The sequence below is a fragment of the Typopeltis vanoorti genome, chromosome 2 (genome assembly GCF_054136105.1).
Source record: "Typopeltis vanoorti isolate ZY-2024b chromosome 2, IOZ_Tvanoo_1.0, whole genome shotgun sequence".
Lineage (NCBI taxonomy): Eukaryota > Metazoa > Arthropoda > Arachnida > Uropygi > Thelyphonidae > Typopeltis > Typopeltis vanoorti.
In genome coordinates this window covers 142,938,238-142,953,041 of record NC_143550.1, presented here as the reverse complement: position 1 = coordinate 142,953,041, position 14,804 = coordinate 142,938,238, and the positions used below count along the sequence as shown (strand labels likewise).

General features: G+C 36.6%; 1 protein-coding gene and 1 pseudogene across 1 annotated transcript in view; one reads left to right on the top strand and one right to left on the bottom strand.

The window, feature by feature from the left end:
* Uba5 (Ubiquitin-like activating enzyme 5) overlaps window positions 1-9,049 on the bottom strand; it is a 135,068-nt gene extending 126,019 nt beyond the window's left edge. The window contains exon 1 of the mRNA XM_090408563.1: window positions 8,819-9,049. Coding sequence (XP_090264689.1) covers window positions 8,819-8,958 — 140 coding nt within the window. The 5' untranslated portion in view covers window positions 8,959-9,049. The remainder of the gene's footprint in view (window positions 1-8,818) is intronic.
* LOC150109486 (U6 spliceosomal RNA) lies at window positions 6,121-6,221 on the top strand (annotated as a pseudogene).
* Window positions 9,050-14,804: the final 5,755 nt, after the last annotated feature.

The window sequence follows — 14,804 nt, the reverse complement described above, 5'->3', positions numbered from 1 at the left end:
TGGAATCCGGTATACACCTGGAAAACCAAGAGGTAGAAGCTTGTCCATCGATGCTGTTCAAGGTAAAAGAGAATATTGTAGAAAGATTTCACTACTTCGAGACTATTCTAATTATAGGCTTCTCATTTCTGATCCTTCTGGCAGCCAGATCAATAGGCTTAATATTTTCATTGACAATGTTTCTGGTTGGGATGAAAAAACTTAAGACCTTCCATGCATCCTCCAAGATTACATATGGCTTGCCTAAAATTCATAAACTTGGTGTTCTGTTAATGCCAGTTGTTGATTGTATTGGATGTCCTGCATAAGTTATCAAAATATTTGTTCATTTTATTAACTACTTCTGCATGAACTTCAGCTTATATTAAAAACACACTTTGGACTTTAAAAACAAGATATGTTATCTTCATCTGGGTCCTTTTGATGTTATGAGCAGTTTGCATATCATCTTTGTTTACTAACATTCTTTTATCAGATACTATCAAATACTTCAGCAAAAAATTCCATCTGATATTGCAAACCATTTTGACTTTGTTATACACTCTGGATATTTCATCTTTCAAAAGAAAGGTTACCAATAGATTGAGGGGGCAGTTTTGGAAGCTCTATATCCCCAACTATTGCCAATTTTTTTAATTGAACATTTTAAAAGTCGTCTCCTCAACAATATTTCATCAAGACCTACTGGTATAGATATGTCAATAAGGTTTCTGTAATATGGAATAACTCTTTTTCTTATTTACAGCAATTTCTATCCAAAATGATGCAGTTCACCTTAGCAAAAAAGAAGACAATCAAATAGCCTTTTTGGATCTACTAATTCTTCGTCAACCAGATGGCAGCTTTTCAGTATTTCAGAAGAAGACTCATACAGGCTGCTATATCCATGCAGAATCACACCATCATCCTATTAAAAAAAAAACCGGGATCATCAAGACCTTAATACATTGTGCACATGCTTTTCAGAGACGACAAAGAAATGCAACATATTAAGTCAACTTATTTATCAAATGGTTTTAGTGAAGTCTTGGTCAAAAAAACATTTAAGTTATACAATCTCTGCCTCCTTTTCTCGAGACAAAATCAATTGTATCCTTCTCCATTATGTGCAAAGAATATCTGACTTGCAAAGTATTTTGGAAAAAATTTTTAAAACTTCTGAACATTTTTGTGGCCTCTATTTGTCAGAAAAATCTCCACTTTTGTCACTTCTAAGGACAAGCTTCCTTGTGTTAGTTTTCCAGGTATTTACCAGATGCCTTGTTCTTGTGGTTTATGTTAGGGAATCTGAAAGATCTACCTTTATTCATCATGAAGAACATAAGTCTTATATCAAGTAACATGAGCCCTAAACAGTGAGGACTTGCTGAATATGCCATCTCCACTAGGAATAGAGTTCTCTGGAATAAGACAAGAATCCTTCATAAAAGCTAATTTTTTATGGAACATTTTTATAAAGCAATTTATGATCTACATTTATCTCTTTTATGAGAGATAAAGAGAGATTAGCAGATTGAAAAAATGCTATATATATATATATTTTTTTTTTAAGTTAAACATGCAATAAAATGGCAAAAGGAATAACGTTTACCAAATTTTGTAGCAAAAAAAAGTAAACAAAATTTTAAACTATACTATTTTAAAGAGATATACAAATGAATCAACTATATATTTGACTTAGTTTTTTTAACTTGTTTACACCACAGATAAAAAAAAAAAATACTATCGTATGGCATCGAATCTAATCGGATTGTGGTGTACATTATCACATATATACTCACACAAACACATACTGATCTATCAATTTCAAATTTTTTTTATATATATTAATCTGCCACACACAAAAGCCCATGAAAACTATAACACAACAGTGTCATATGTGACCAAGTGGTTGTGACCAATTAATTTCTTGAAAAGCTAGAGATTGTATTCATTGAAAAAAAAAAAAAAAAAAAGCACAGGGAAGGATCTTCCAAAGAACAGATGAAGATGGGATGAAGAAAGAAGATGAAAACTGGTTTGATAAATTTTGAGTCGAACTGTGTGGATATTGATTAGAGGCCATTTATGTTCTTATATGATTAGAAGAAAGCAGAAGAATGATAGTGACCAGTTCACTTGAACAATGCCCATTAAAGTAGCTACAAGAAAAATAACAAAGAAAAAACACAGTGTATAAAAGAAAGTGACTGGAAGAAGTCTCTGAGAGAGAAAAGTCACTCATCAAACAGGTTGCTCTCTTCTTGGACCTAATTAAGGACTCAGGGAAGTTTTCAGTGCACCATTCTAAATGTGAGAACTATATGCTAAGGTCAGCTGAACCCAAGATTTATAAATGTTTGGAGTTGAAAAGGAGAGAAATAGTGTTTTTGAACAAAAAAAAATACTAAGTTTGTGGAGGCTATGAACGTGATATGTTTATGCCAGGATAAACTACATGTCAGCTCAAGAAGAGGAAATTGATCTACAAAAATCAAAACTTGAAAAAAAAAAAAATAGTGAAGTAGAATCTCTTCAGGGTAATGAGACAGGATTGTGTTTTGATAGCATTGGAATTCACTAGATTATTTTCATCCCCACTTGAGAATGACAAGGAGATAAGTGTTTAAGACTTTGGTTGTGGAAGTCTTAACAAAAGAGGCAACTGATAATCCAATCAAAAAGAATTGGAGCCTTTTTGTTAATGCAAGACATGATCAAATAACTTGGAAATATCAAATGCAACCACATGACATTCTCCAAATCTTTTACAACTGGAGGGATACTATCTGGACTAAGAAACTTATTGGTATCTAGGCTACTGAGTAATTTCCTGATGTCCTTCTGATGAAAGACGAAAGAAAGGAAGCATTCTGAAGAGAGTTCATGAAGTAGTGGGAGATTTTCCTAGTTCATCTAAACAAGAACTGGAGAAAAAGACTAAAGCCAAAACCTCTTGGCATCAGTTTTTCTCTCCAGCTTTATCTTTAGGATAGTACCATTCTACCATCATGGTGAGAGAGAGATGTGGAAACATAGTAGGGAAGAAAAATTATTGGGATCACTGAGACGTGGTTGACAGAAGAGGATATAATAACAGGAATAGAAATCACTGGGCAGCAGTTTTCAGCAGGATAGGAAGGGAAAGCATGATGATGGAGTACTGCTTATAAGTGATGACCTATGTCCTCTAAGAGTGGAGACTTTGGAAGGCAGTGACACTAATGATTTTGAAAGCATGTGGTGTGAGGTAGAGGTGGACAGGACAGGATATTTACTGGGGTGTTGCTACATACCCAGGAGTACAGAGGGTGGGGACCAGGAAATGTTTAGACAGTTGAGTTTGGCAAGTGCAAGAAGAATGATTGTTATGGGAGATTTTAACTACAGTAGTATCAACTGGGGAGAGGAAGATGCATGTAGCAATAAGGGAATGGAATTTCGAGAATTCTTGAGGGACAAATGTCTTAGGGAACAAGAGGTTTAAGAGTTTGGGATTTGGTTATAGCATCAGAAGAGTTGATAATAACTGAGATGACATCTCTCTCACCAGTTGGAGAGAGTGACCATATGGTTTTGACTTGGAAAATGAATAGACATGCAGGAGTATCAAAGAGAAGAGAACGTATGTGGAATTATAAGGCAGGTGATTATAATAGTCTTAGACATCAACTTGGGGAAGTTTCATGGAGGGAGGAATTGGAAGGCTGGGATATCATTAGTGCGTGCAAAATTATGAAAGAATATTTGTTAGCAGCAATGGTAAGTTGTATACCACGAGTGAACAAGAGGACACAATTTGGAGTAAAGTGGATGAAAAACAATATTAAACAGGAACTGCATGCGAAAAGGAGGCTGTGGAAGAGATATAAGGAGACAGGTGAAGAGAAGATGCATGAAGAGTATAAGACACAGGCCTGAAGAGTGACTAGTATGGTAAGGAAGACGAAACTGGAATATGAGAGGAGATTAGCCCTAAGATCCAAAGAAAATCCTAGGGAACTTTTTAGATATGTGGCCAGTAGGAGGAGAAACGACTGTGGAATAATGATATTGTGGGATAAAAATGGGAATAGTGACTGATGCAGAGGACATAGTAGAATTGCTCAATGAACACTTTACTGGAGTATTTCATCCTGGAGGAGTCAGTTTTAATGCTAGAGGGATAGGGCAGGTTTGAGGTACAGGAGGAGAGTGTATTTCAAATACTGAGTACTCTGGATGTCAGTAAAGCTGTGGGACCGGATGGTATTTCACCACGAGTTTTGAGAGAATGTGAGGAACTGACAGTGCCTTTGACCTGGCTTTTCAATGAAAGTCTGGCTACTGGAAAGGTGCCCATGGAATGGAAGGAAGGTAAGATAATGCCATTGCATAAGGGTGGTAGCAGACTGGAAGTGTCTAATTATAGACCAGTTTCTGTGTCATCAGTAGTTAGTAAGATCTTGGAGAAAGTAGTGAAGGACCTTATACAGCATTGGGCAGATGAAGGTAATGTTATCTGTGAGAGTCAACATGGATTTGTGAAGGGGTGCTTTTGTTTTAGCAATATGCTAGCCTTTTATGATAAAGTTACAAGAGCATTAGATGAGGGAAAGGCATATACTGCCATTTTCTTAGACTTAGCGAAGGCATTTGACAGGGTGCCACGTGATAAGCTGATATTTAAGTTGCAGCACATGGGTCTGTATATCAGATTGGTCAACTGGATTCAGGATTGGCTGTCCGATAGGTATCAGAGAGTTGTATATGGTGGGTCAATTTCAAGGAAGCAGAGGGTTACAAGTGGGGTCCCACAGGGCTGAGTACTGGGACCTGTATTGTTTAACCTTTATATCAATGACATTGTCAGTGGATTGCAAGAGGGATATTCAGTTGTTTGCAGATGATGGGAAGCTGGGAAGGATTATTAGTAATAGTGCAGATGCGGCAGCCCTGCAAGAGGATTTGAATAAGTTAGATAGATGGGCAAATGAATGGGGATGTCGGTTTAAAGGTCTTGAGGCTTGGGAAACATCGATGGGACACTGCATACTCTATGGGAGGAGTTATACTTGAGGAAGTAGGGGAGACAAGAGATCTGAGATTGATAGAAACCTGAAATTTAGGGAACATATTGCAAAGGTGGTGAAGGTAACACAGAGGATTGCTGCAATAATGAGAAGGACTGACCTGCAGAGATAAAACAGTTATCATTCCATTGTATAAGACCCTGATCAGACCACACTTGGACTATTGTTCTCAGATTTGGTCCCCAGGATTTAAAGGGGACAAATCTTAATTGCTATTTAAGAATTACAGCTATATCTTCTCTATGGTTTAATTCATGTTTGGCTTGTGCATTTGTTTTATGTTCTGACTGAGTCTTATTTTTATTATTATTACAGGCAACTCCAAAGAGTCCTCAGACTCATTGAGAGAGTCCCTAAACATCGTCAAAAACTATCCAACATTTGTGAGTATCTATCATACTTTGCTTTGAACTCATTCACAGTCATCATACCCACAAGAGACTCTGGCAACCTATTACACTCATTCACTACTCTCCAAGCAAAAAACCTAACACCCTTGCTCAGTTTCCATGGATGGCCCCTAGTTTTTCGCACCACCACAGCACCATATTTTGAATGTCTGAATTTCTGTATTTCTTTCTGACTTCTGGAAATTAGTGGAGTATAATTTAAAAGTTTGTAAGAAGTCTGGTCTCTGAGCAACACATTCATTTACAATTACAGAAAATTTAAAAACTGGAACAATTTATTTTTTTCTCCCCACTGGAAAAAAAACAGTGAATTATACCTGGTGAGAAATTATATACTTGTGTTCATCTTCATTTCCCCTAAACATAAACAAACAGCTAAATACAACATAATTATCAATATCTTCTGTTACTTTGAGCTTTTTTTTGTTTGTTTGTTACTCTATTTTTAAACTGTTTTAATAGTACTAATTGTACTTTTGGGAAAAAGAGGAAGTGAAACTATACTTTCGCTTTTCTCTATAAGCGTAAATTCTAAGCGATGCTTGGAAGCATTGAAAGGTGGAGGATTATCTTTAAATGAGCGATGTATTTGTGCATGCCGTCTTAGTGAGAAAATGTAGTTCCCTGTGGTTTGCAGGTGGATGCCTCTGCAAATGTGTACTTGCTTCAGCAGTATATACTAAAATTGAAATGATATAGAGAAGATTGCATGGCCCCTGCACAAGGATGACAAGCAAAATCTGAAGCGCTCCACATTTTTACAGCTCTCATACAGCAATTGAAAGAACAATGTATATTGTTCCCTTTGAGTGGAAAATGCCTAAGTTCAATTCTTGTCATCATGAGCAGAATCTTTATATGGGTATTTTCAATTAAAGGTATGTTAGCCAATCTCATACAGAAGTAACAAGGTTTTTTCCCTCCTGGAATTTGGATTTTTCATCCTATATACAGACAAATAAGCTTGGAGAACACAGGCAATTTACATACAAAAATTACTGGTGGTGGTGGAGAGTAGATGGTGATAATGGCAGTGGCAGTTTGCTGTAGTTGGTGGATTAAGTGGTGGTGATGGAGCTTTGTAGAGCAGGTGCCTTCCTCGATGAATCTTTGGACCCCTTGGAAGTGTCGTAATAATAATAATTTCTTTGTTAGGCTAGAGTTACTTGGAATTATTCCCCTTTACATGTGAATCATAAGCATTTATTCTTTCCTGATTATAATCCATTATTTTCTCTCCAGTCAATTCCCATTTGAAGCAATATTTTTCAGATATTCTTATTTGATTCTTGCAACTTGAAAGACAAGAATCTCTTTCTCTGTGTCTAGTACCTAATTCTGACTTGTCCAATTGGGATAGCTTATCAGTAGCACAAAATCATTGATGCATGCAAGAAACCTTACTACTTCAAAGCAGAGATACCATCATTTTAGAATTAATTGATTTTAGAACAATGCATACAATAGTGGGTGAGTGGAATGCACTGTGAATGCTGGGAGTGTAAATGATTTTGGGTTCAATACAATACACACATTGCTAGTTAAGTTAGACCTCCCACCATAAGTCTGCTGACTCCAATAATAATAATACATTACATTAGAAAAAAAAAAAAGTGAAATCTGACAAATATTTCTTGAAGAAAAAAAGTATATTTTTCTGATACGTAACATAACATGTTCTTGGATTTCCTTCCTTCTATTGTTGTAACTTTCCCATCCCTAAGGATGTTACATAGTTTAAGGAATCTTAGTCACTGTCATTTTTTTTTTTTCATAGAATTTTATGCAAATGTTACCAATTTAATTTTGTAAACTTATATTACATTAATTATATTTCTTCCTACACAGCACAGTTTCCTTGTTCCAAGTTTATAGATCTCAATGATTGGTAAAAATGATGGAGATGCTGTACCACCTTCTGAAAACAATTCATGAAAATGAAGCTACAACATTGAGTTCTTGTACTGTGATTTAAAGAGCCCATCCCAATTATTATCATATGGATTCATGGAGTTAGAAAACTTACTGTGGGAGACCTCTTATTTACACAATACACATCGTACCTCTACTTAAACTCATTATTGAGAAACACAGACAACCACCTCTGTTAACTGATTCACTACCTTCCAAGCAAAAAATCAAGTTCTGACACACTTACTAACTACACACTTATACAATACTATAAAACCCCATCAATAAATTATATGGCTTCTATGCTATATCTTCAGTTGCTCATCAACTAATTTTTAAATCGCACATACCCAGACCTATAATTTATTCTCATAGAGTGCATAACATAGACCTGACATAATCTTCACCACTCGTCTATGGTGCCTTTCTGTTCACTTATTTATCCCCACAGAATCTAGGTTATGTCCCTTCCCCAACACCCTTCAATCGATAAGGAGTCCTGTAAAAGGCCTGTGACTAGTGGCATGTCACATGGCTCCTTTGGCCATTACTATTTAATTTGTTCATTAATGATATAGAAAATGGTTTGAGGGGAATATGCAGTTGTTTGCAGATAATGCAAAATTAAATAGAACAATAGTCAATAAAGATGATATTTTACAGGATAATTTAAATAGATTGGCACTATGGGCAAAGAAGAATGGATGTCAATTTTTATGTTACAAAGTGTACAGTTATGGATCGTGGAGTGAAAAGATTACCAGTGTACCATACTGATGACACTCTATTCCAGAAAATTGATGACAGAGATTTGGGGGTGCTAGTGGATAGGGAGTTGAAGTTCAGAGGGCATATTCCAAAAGTGGCTAAAACAGCTCATAGGATTGCCTAGTTATTGAAGAATACCCTAATATGCAGAAATAAGCAGGTCATTATTCCTCTTTATAAGGTCTCAACTAGATTACTGCACACATATCTGGTCGCCTGGGTGTAGGTTACAGAGGCTGGTTGATCAACAGATAAGGGAGGATATGACAGAGGCATATAAGTTCTTGGGGGCGTTATAGGATTGATGTAGAGTAAATATTTCAATACGTGAATAATATGAGGAAAACTAAAAGTCGTCCATAGAAATTGGATAAGAGTGTGGTTAGCAAGTTGTTTTTTGCTTGGTGAATGAGAGGGATAGACTGCCAGAGTCAGTTGTGTGTGCGCTTTGTCAGTGAATGATTTCAGGTCAAAACATGACAGATATTGATACTTAATGCTTTTAAAATGGGCCTCACGCGATAAGTTTATAGAGTCCACATGCAACAGTATGATAATAGTGACAGTAATAATTTCAACATATACATGTACGAGTATAATAAAAACGAAATGCTTTACTTTATATCAAAAGAAAGTCTCGTCTCTGTATCTATACTAATATTCGGCATAAAAAATCACCTATATGGGTTTGAATCAACAACTTCGGAACTCATTTCAAATATTCTTTGACGAATTGTACCCTCATGTTTCAGTTTTTCATTTCTTAGCTCTTCTTCCAATTCTCTTATTCTGTTCTGCAACTCCTTGACTGATTCCATCCTATCAATCTAAATATTTTTATTATTATTATATAACGGGGGGAAAAAACCCTATCAATAAACAGCTGTTTCAACCTTTCCTAAAAGTAAAACTTCGCCTTGTCAAGCCGTACACGTGCATAGCATCCTATAGCGCCCTCCCATGACAATAACCAATATCTTAAAGATTATTGTTATCATATCATTTGTTTTTTCCATTTAACTTACGGTATAGAGGTCGCGTTTTTTTTTTAACCGGAATTAAATTTTATTAAAGTAAGCAATACGACGTGACCAAATGTTATTATTATTATCTCTCTTTAAGAGCCACTCAGCGGAAGTGATGCATCTACTCTTCAGCGCTAAACCGCCCGAAGATAGGCATCCAGTTCAAGTCTAGTCGCCACTAGAGGAATTTTTACTAAGCCTTTTTTCGACCGGTACCCGAGAAAATCGACCATGAAACCCGCACTACTTCAGACATTAAAAATATTGTGTTAGGGTTAGGGACTAAGATATCTTCAGAGAAGTATCTTCACTGTGGGCTATTTAATTAGTAATAGCCTTCGGCAGTGGTGAGCTATGGAAATTTTAACAAAGGGTTCTCATCGTCAAGCAAAAAAAAAAAAAAAAAAAAGCCTAACTTAGTCCTTATAATACTTATATTGCAACTTTGTAGAACTTCTGACAGATATGATCATTCCTGTAGAATATCAATAATTAATGCTAAATCTTTTAAAAATTCCAAATTGAGAAGTCGGTTCAAAAAGCACTTATATTTATCGTTCGATGCAAAATGCTTGCATAATACCGGCAAAGGTTGGTCGATTGGTAGAGCCTCTGCTACTTATGGCTCAGTTAAGTAAGTTTGAGTGCACTTAGTAGTTGGAAGGGATTCAATCGTTGGATGCTGTTTCCACACTCTCCCTCGATGAGTCTTTGGACTCCCTGGAGGTGTCTAATAATAATAATAATAATAATAATAAAGCTGGGTAATTTCTGACACACAGCAAGACACATTCGTAAACTGCAAGCTGCCCATCGTGATCCAAACACACGGCAGATCTTTAAAATTTCGATAACAAGGTCTTTTTCAATCGTATTTAATTCTCGTTGATTTTTTGGTGATTGATGATAAAAACTATATAATTTATCCATAAATATTTCAACATTATTTATTTCTTTGATGATTTTTTATCGAATCGTCTAACGCTAAGTGTAAACGATGAGCGCAATGCCAAATCACAACGTTGGGAAATTTCTGTAGAAGTTTGATTGCAACACCTGATTTCTTTCCTAACATTACACTAGCTCCATCAGAACAAAATGCAATGAAATGATTTGTATATAGTTATCAGAAAATCCATATGAATTTAAAGTAGCAATTATAGTAGCATATATACATTCCACAGTGATATTTTCTAGTTCTACAAGATTATTAAACAAGAAGATCAAGGGCTCGCAAATTTGAGAAAAATTTAACAAAGGGCTCGCGCGAGCCCCTTACAACTCATCCGTGGCATTCGGTCACCTATATGTGATTGGCTACCAGTGGATATTGAACTGCCTACCTGATATCCAAAAGATAGATAGAGCTAAAACGGCCTCGCCTACTCCCGGGAATAAAAAGGCGTCAGATGATCTTTTTTTATTATGTCTTTGTAATACATCAAATAAAACCAAACAAAGGCTCACGAATTGATGGTGTAAAACCAAGGATATCAACACAAGACGGTATAAGATACAAGGATATCAAGCAACATGCAACTAGCCTAGGCCCTATCCTACTAAAATTAATAAATAAAATATTTAAAACAGGACAAATACCAAACATTTTAAAGACTGCCATAATCACACCTATATACAAACATGGAAATGAAATGTAATCAGTAATGACAGACCCGTAGCAGTACTACCAATTATCAATCAAATTATGGAGCCAATCGAACTAAGAAAACTCGCAACATATACAGAGAACTTTCATATTATTCCCAAAACACATTGAAGTTTTCAGAAAAATAAGAGAACATCTCTCTTGGAACACACTTTATGGACGTAATTAATACCGCCTTAGGTAAAAAACAAAATTGCCATAGTAATCTTCATCGATTTGACTAAAGCATTTGACACACTCACATCAAACCTTATTAGAAAAGCTGAGACATGTTGGAATAGATGGGCCTCTGCACAGGTGGTTTATAAACTACCTTCAAAATAGAAAGCATATCACACGTATCAGGTAGAACCGAAGTAGAGAGCTACACTGTGGAGTGCAACAGGGAGATTTTCTCTTTCCAACTCTATTCAACATTTATATGCACGATATTAACCAGCTACCTCTCAAAGGCAATATCTTCCAATATGCAGATGATACAGCCATAATAATGCAAGCACAGACCAAACAAATATGCATCATGACATAAATCACACATGTTGGAATGGAGTTTTTCACCAAAAACTCCATGCACCTATACTCAGATAAGTCAAAATTAATTATATTCAGAAATCCACTGACTAGACCAGTTGATAACAAATGTATGGAATTGCGATTGTGAGAGAGAGAGAATCGACCGTCAGATGCAGTAATTAATACCCTTGGAGGATAATGGATGGCAATGCTGTAGCTAATGAAGTTCTAACTGAGGTAAGCGCCTTCGTATCGCAATTGGAAGAACGACGGTATATTGCGCCCTTAGATTGGAATAGGCCTAAGTTCGATTCTCATCGCGACGGGAGGAATCTTTATCAGGACGATTTTCAATCGAAGGTGAGTTAGCCGATTTCATACGGAGGTAGCAGGGTTTTTTCTCCCCGAAACTGGAGTTTTTCATCCCGCATACAGACAAATCGGCCCTTCAGAACACACGAACATAGAATACCAGTTGTGGTGGTGGTGGAGATGGGCGGTAGATGACGTTGATGGACATGATTCGTAGTAGAGGTTCGGTGTAGTGGTTGAGACAGTTGTATCAGTTGAGCCAGTTGTAGGTGTCCTCCTGCGATGAGTCTTCGGACTCCCTGGAGGTGTCAGGAATAACAATATGATATCCTGGAATTCACTTCGTTGAAGATATGAACTGGAATAGCCACATAAACCATCTGCAACACAAACTCCGAACAATAACTGGCAAACTCTACAAGTTAAAAGACGTCTAAAAACACTAATATACTCGTAGATATCGTATAACAAGACCTCAGACAACAATTTATATCACATATAATAATCACCACGGAAAGGCCACACGAAGCTTCTACATCCCAGACATGCTAAATAAACTACCTTTTGAATACAGGAACCTTACGAACTATAATAGCCTGAAAAAGTGGCGCACCCAGAGGTGGGGGGGGGGGGTAAGGGGCCTGAGCAGCCCAAAGAAAAGGAAAAAACACTAGAAAAATTTCCAAAAATCTTTTCTTAATTAAAATTCGTTTTTTTTATTTATGTTGTGCCGTGTCTTCTATTTCTATACTACTTACGAATTAGCGATCACTGCAGATGCTCAGTCATAGGTTGTATGCGATGCGTAGTGTGTATTCGCAATTTTCGTCTACTCAACTCGGCCCCCCCCCCAAAAAAAAAGGTTAAATCCTGAGCGCTCGGCCCCCTCCTAGATTAAATCCTAAGTGCGCCACTGGCCTAAAAAGGATCCTAAGGATATAATATGAAAAAGAAACACTCACCTTACAGTCTTAATGTAACACAATATACAGTATTAGTTCAGGATTTCCATATCAGGCGATGCATCAAGACATTCCAAATTATCGTGTGTGTGTGTGTGTGTGTGTGTGTGTGTGTGTGTGTGTGTGTGTGTGTGTGTGTGTGTGTGTGTGTGTGTGTGCGCGCGCGCGCGCGCATCCTAGCGTGTGCGTGTGAATGAATTTCTCAACCTCCGGCTGTAGTAGATATCAGAGCTATCAAACATCGCCTACTTCCAACACAGTAATCAAACCAATAAATAATAACTAACTGGTGTCATCCTCAGAGATAAGCTTAATTTAAAAAAAAGCTTCGAGGATGAAAGCTGAGAAATTACATCTCAACTAAGATCAACAAAAAAGGGTAAAAATATATCCATATATTATATTTAAGTACTGTAGTTGCAGCGCTTAAGTACATTAAATCAAAAATTGTAATTTAAAAAAAAATTGCAATTTTACAGCATTTATGCAATAACTCATTGTGATTGCATAAATGCTGTAAAAATTCAATGTTATTCAAACGCAACTAAAAATTACCAACTACAGTAACTATTATTAATACATTATACAGAAAAAATGAATTTCATTGCTAAAAAAAACAGAACTATATGTGTTGTAAATATGTAATCATAATTTTAATAATTAAAAAGGATTGAATAAAAAAAAAGAGAGACATACAGGGAGTCAAGGACTTTTCGAGGGAGGCCACATACTACACGCACCAGCTATAACAATTATTCTAGAATTCATTCACACTGATTGAACTCACAGCACCCAATGGCAATCCACTCCAAACATGCACCACCCTATGAGAGAAAAATTTTGCCCTTACCCCCTCTCTTAGCGACATTCATTCTCAGCTTCCAAGGATGCCCTCTTCTCCTTTCCCCACCCTCTATAGATCGAAAAATTCCATCAACTGAAATCCTGTATGACGCTTTCAAAAGTTTGTCTCGATCATGTCTGCTTCTTTCTCCTATTTGCTAATGTTTGCAGTCTACAAATTCTCGATCTCTCTTCATAATAAGTTTTCCACAATCATTTTCATTGTGGAATACTGATTTAAGACTTTCATTTGCACTCTCTCCACTATATCAGAATCACACCGAACCTTATCTTTAAATATGTACTGTAGTTTCAGCATCGCGATTATCTTTTTGTTGTATTTGCAATTTTTGTTACATGGCCCATCAACTGCAACTTTCTATCTAATAACATATCAAGAACCCTAGCCTTATCACATTCTTCTAGCATAATCCCATCAATATAATACGATATTGGAAATGCAATCACACTAAAGTGGATGACTTTACATTTACTGACATTCAACTGATATCCATTTTTCCATGCCCACAATTACAGCCTATTCAAATCATTTTGAAAGTACTGCATATCAGCAGCATTCATGCTGCATATCAAATAACCCAACCTATCTTTGCATCATCAACAAATAGCTGTATGTCGTTTGTCAAGTCATTTCCAATATGATTAATGTACAGATTGAATAACAGTGGACCAAGCACTGATTCTTGTAGTAGACCACTGGTTACCTTAAATCTTCCAGATGCAAACCCCTCTTAGATAACTTTTTGTTATCTGTCAGTCAGCTATCTTCTTATCCATGCTATCATTCTATAATCCAAACCCATCATCTCATCTTCCTTTTCCCTCTTTTACCTTGCGGTGTCGAGGGTTTATTAATCATAAACCGTTTATTAACGGACCTCAAACCGTTCACAAAATAAGGTGGTCAGCTCTATGTCCCGGTATGCCCTATGCTCCGGTATATCCTATGTCTGTAGTGTTGAGTTCTCAAGACCGGTTTGCCTGCATTGTGGGATGAAAAACCCTAGGATAAACTGGGAGGAAAACCCTACTCTCCACGGCCAAGACCGGCTAACATGGCTATGACTGAGGAAGATCCTTAAGCTTCTCACTTCACTGACGGGAATCGAACCTAGGACACTCCCATCACAATCATATGGTTGCGAAGGGCACAGCGACTAAGCTAACCGCACGGACTAATCCAAATTCATATTCCCCAATTTATGCAACAGTCCACTATGTTGTATTCTGTTAAAAGCCTTAGCAAAATCCAAAAGTATCATGATGTATCCATTCCCCTAGTCTAGTTCAATGGTAACATTGTTACCATTCGTATCATGGTA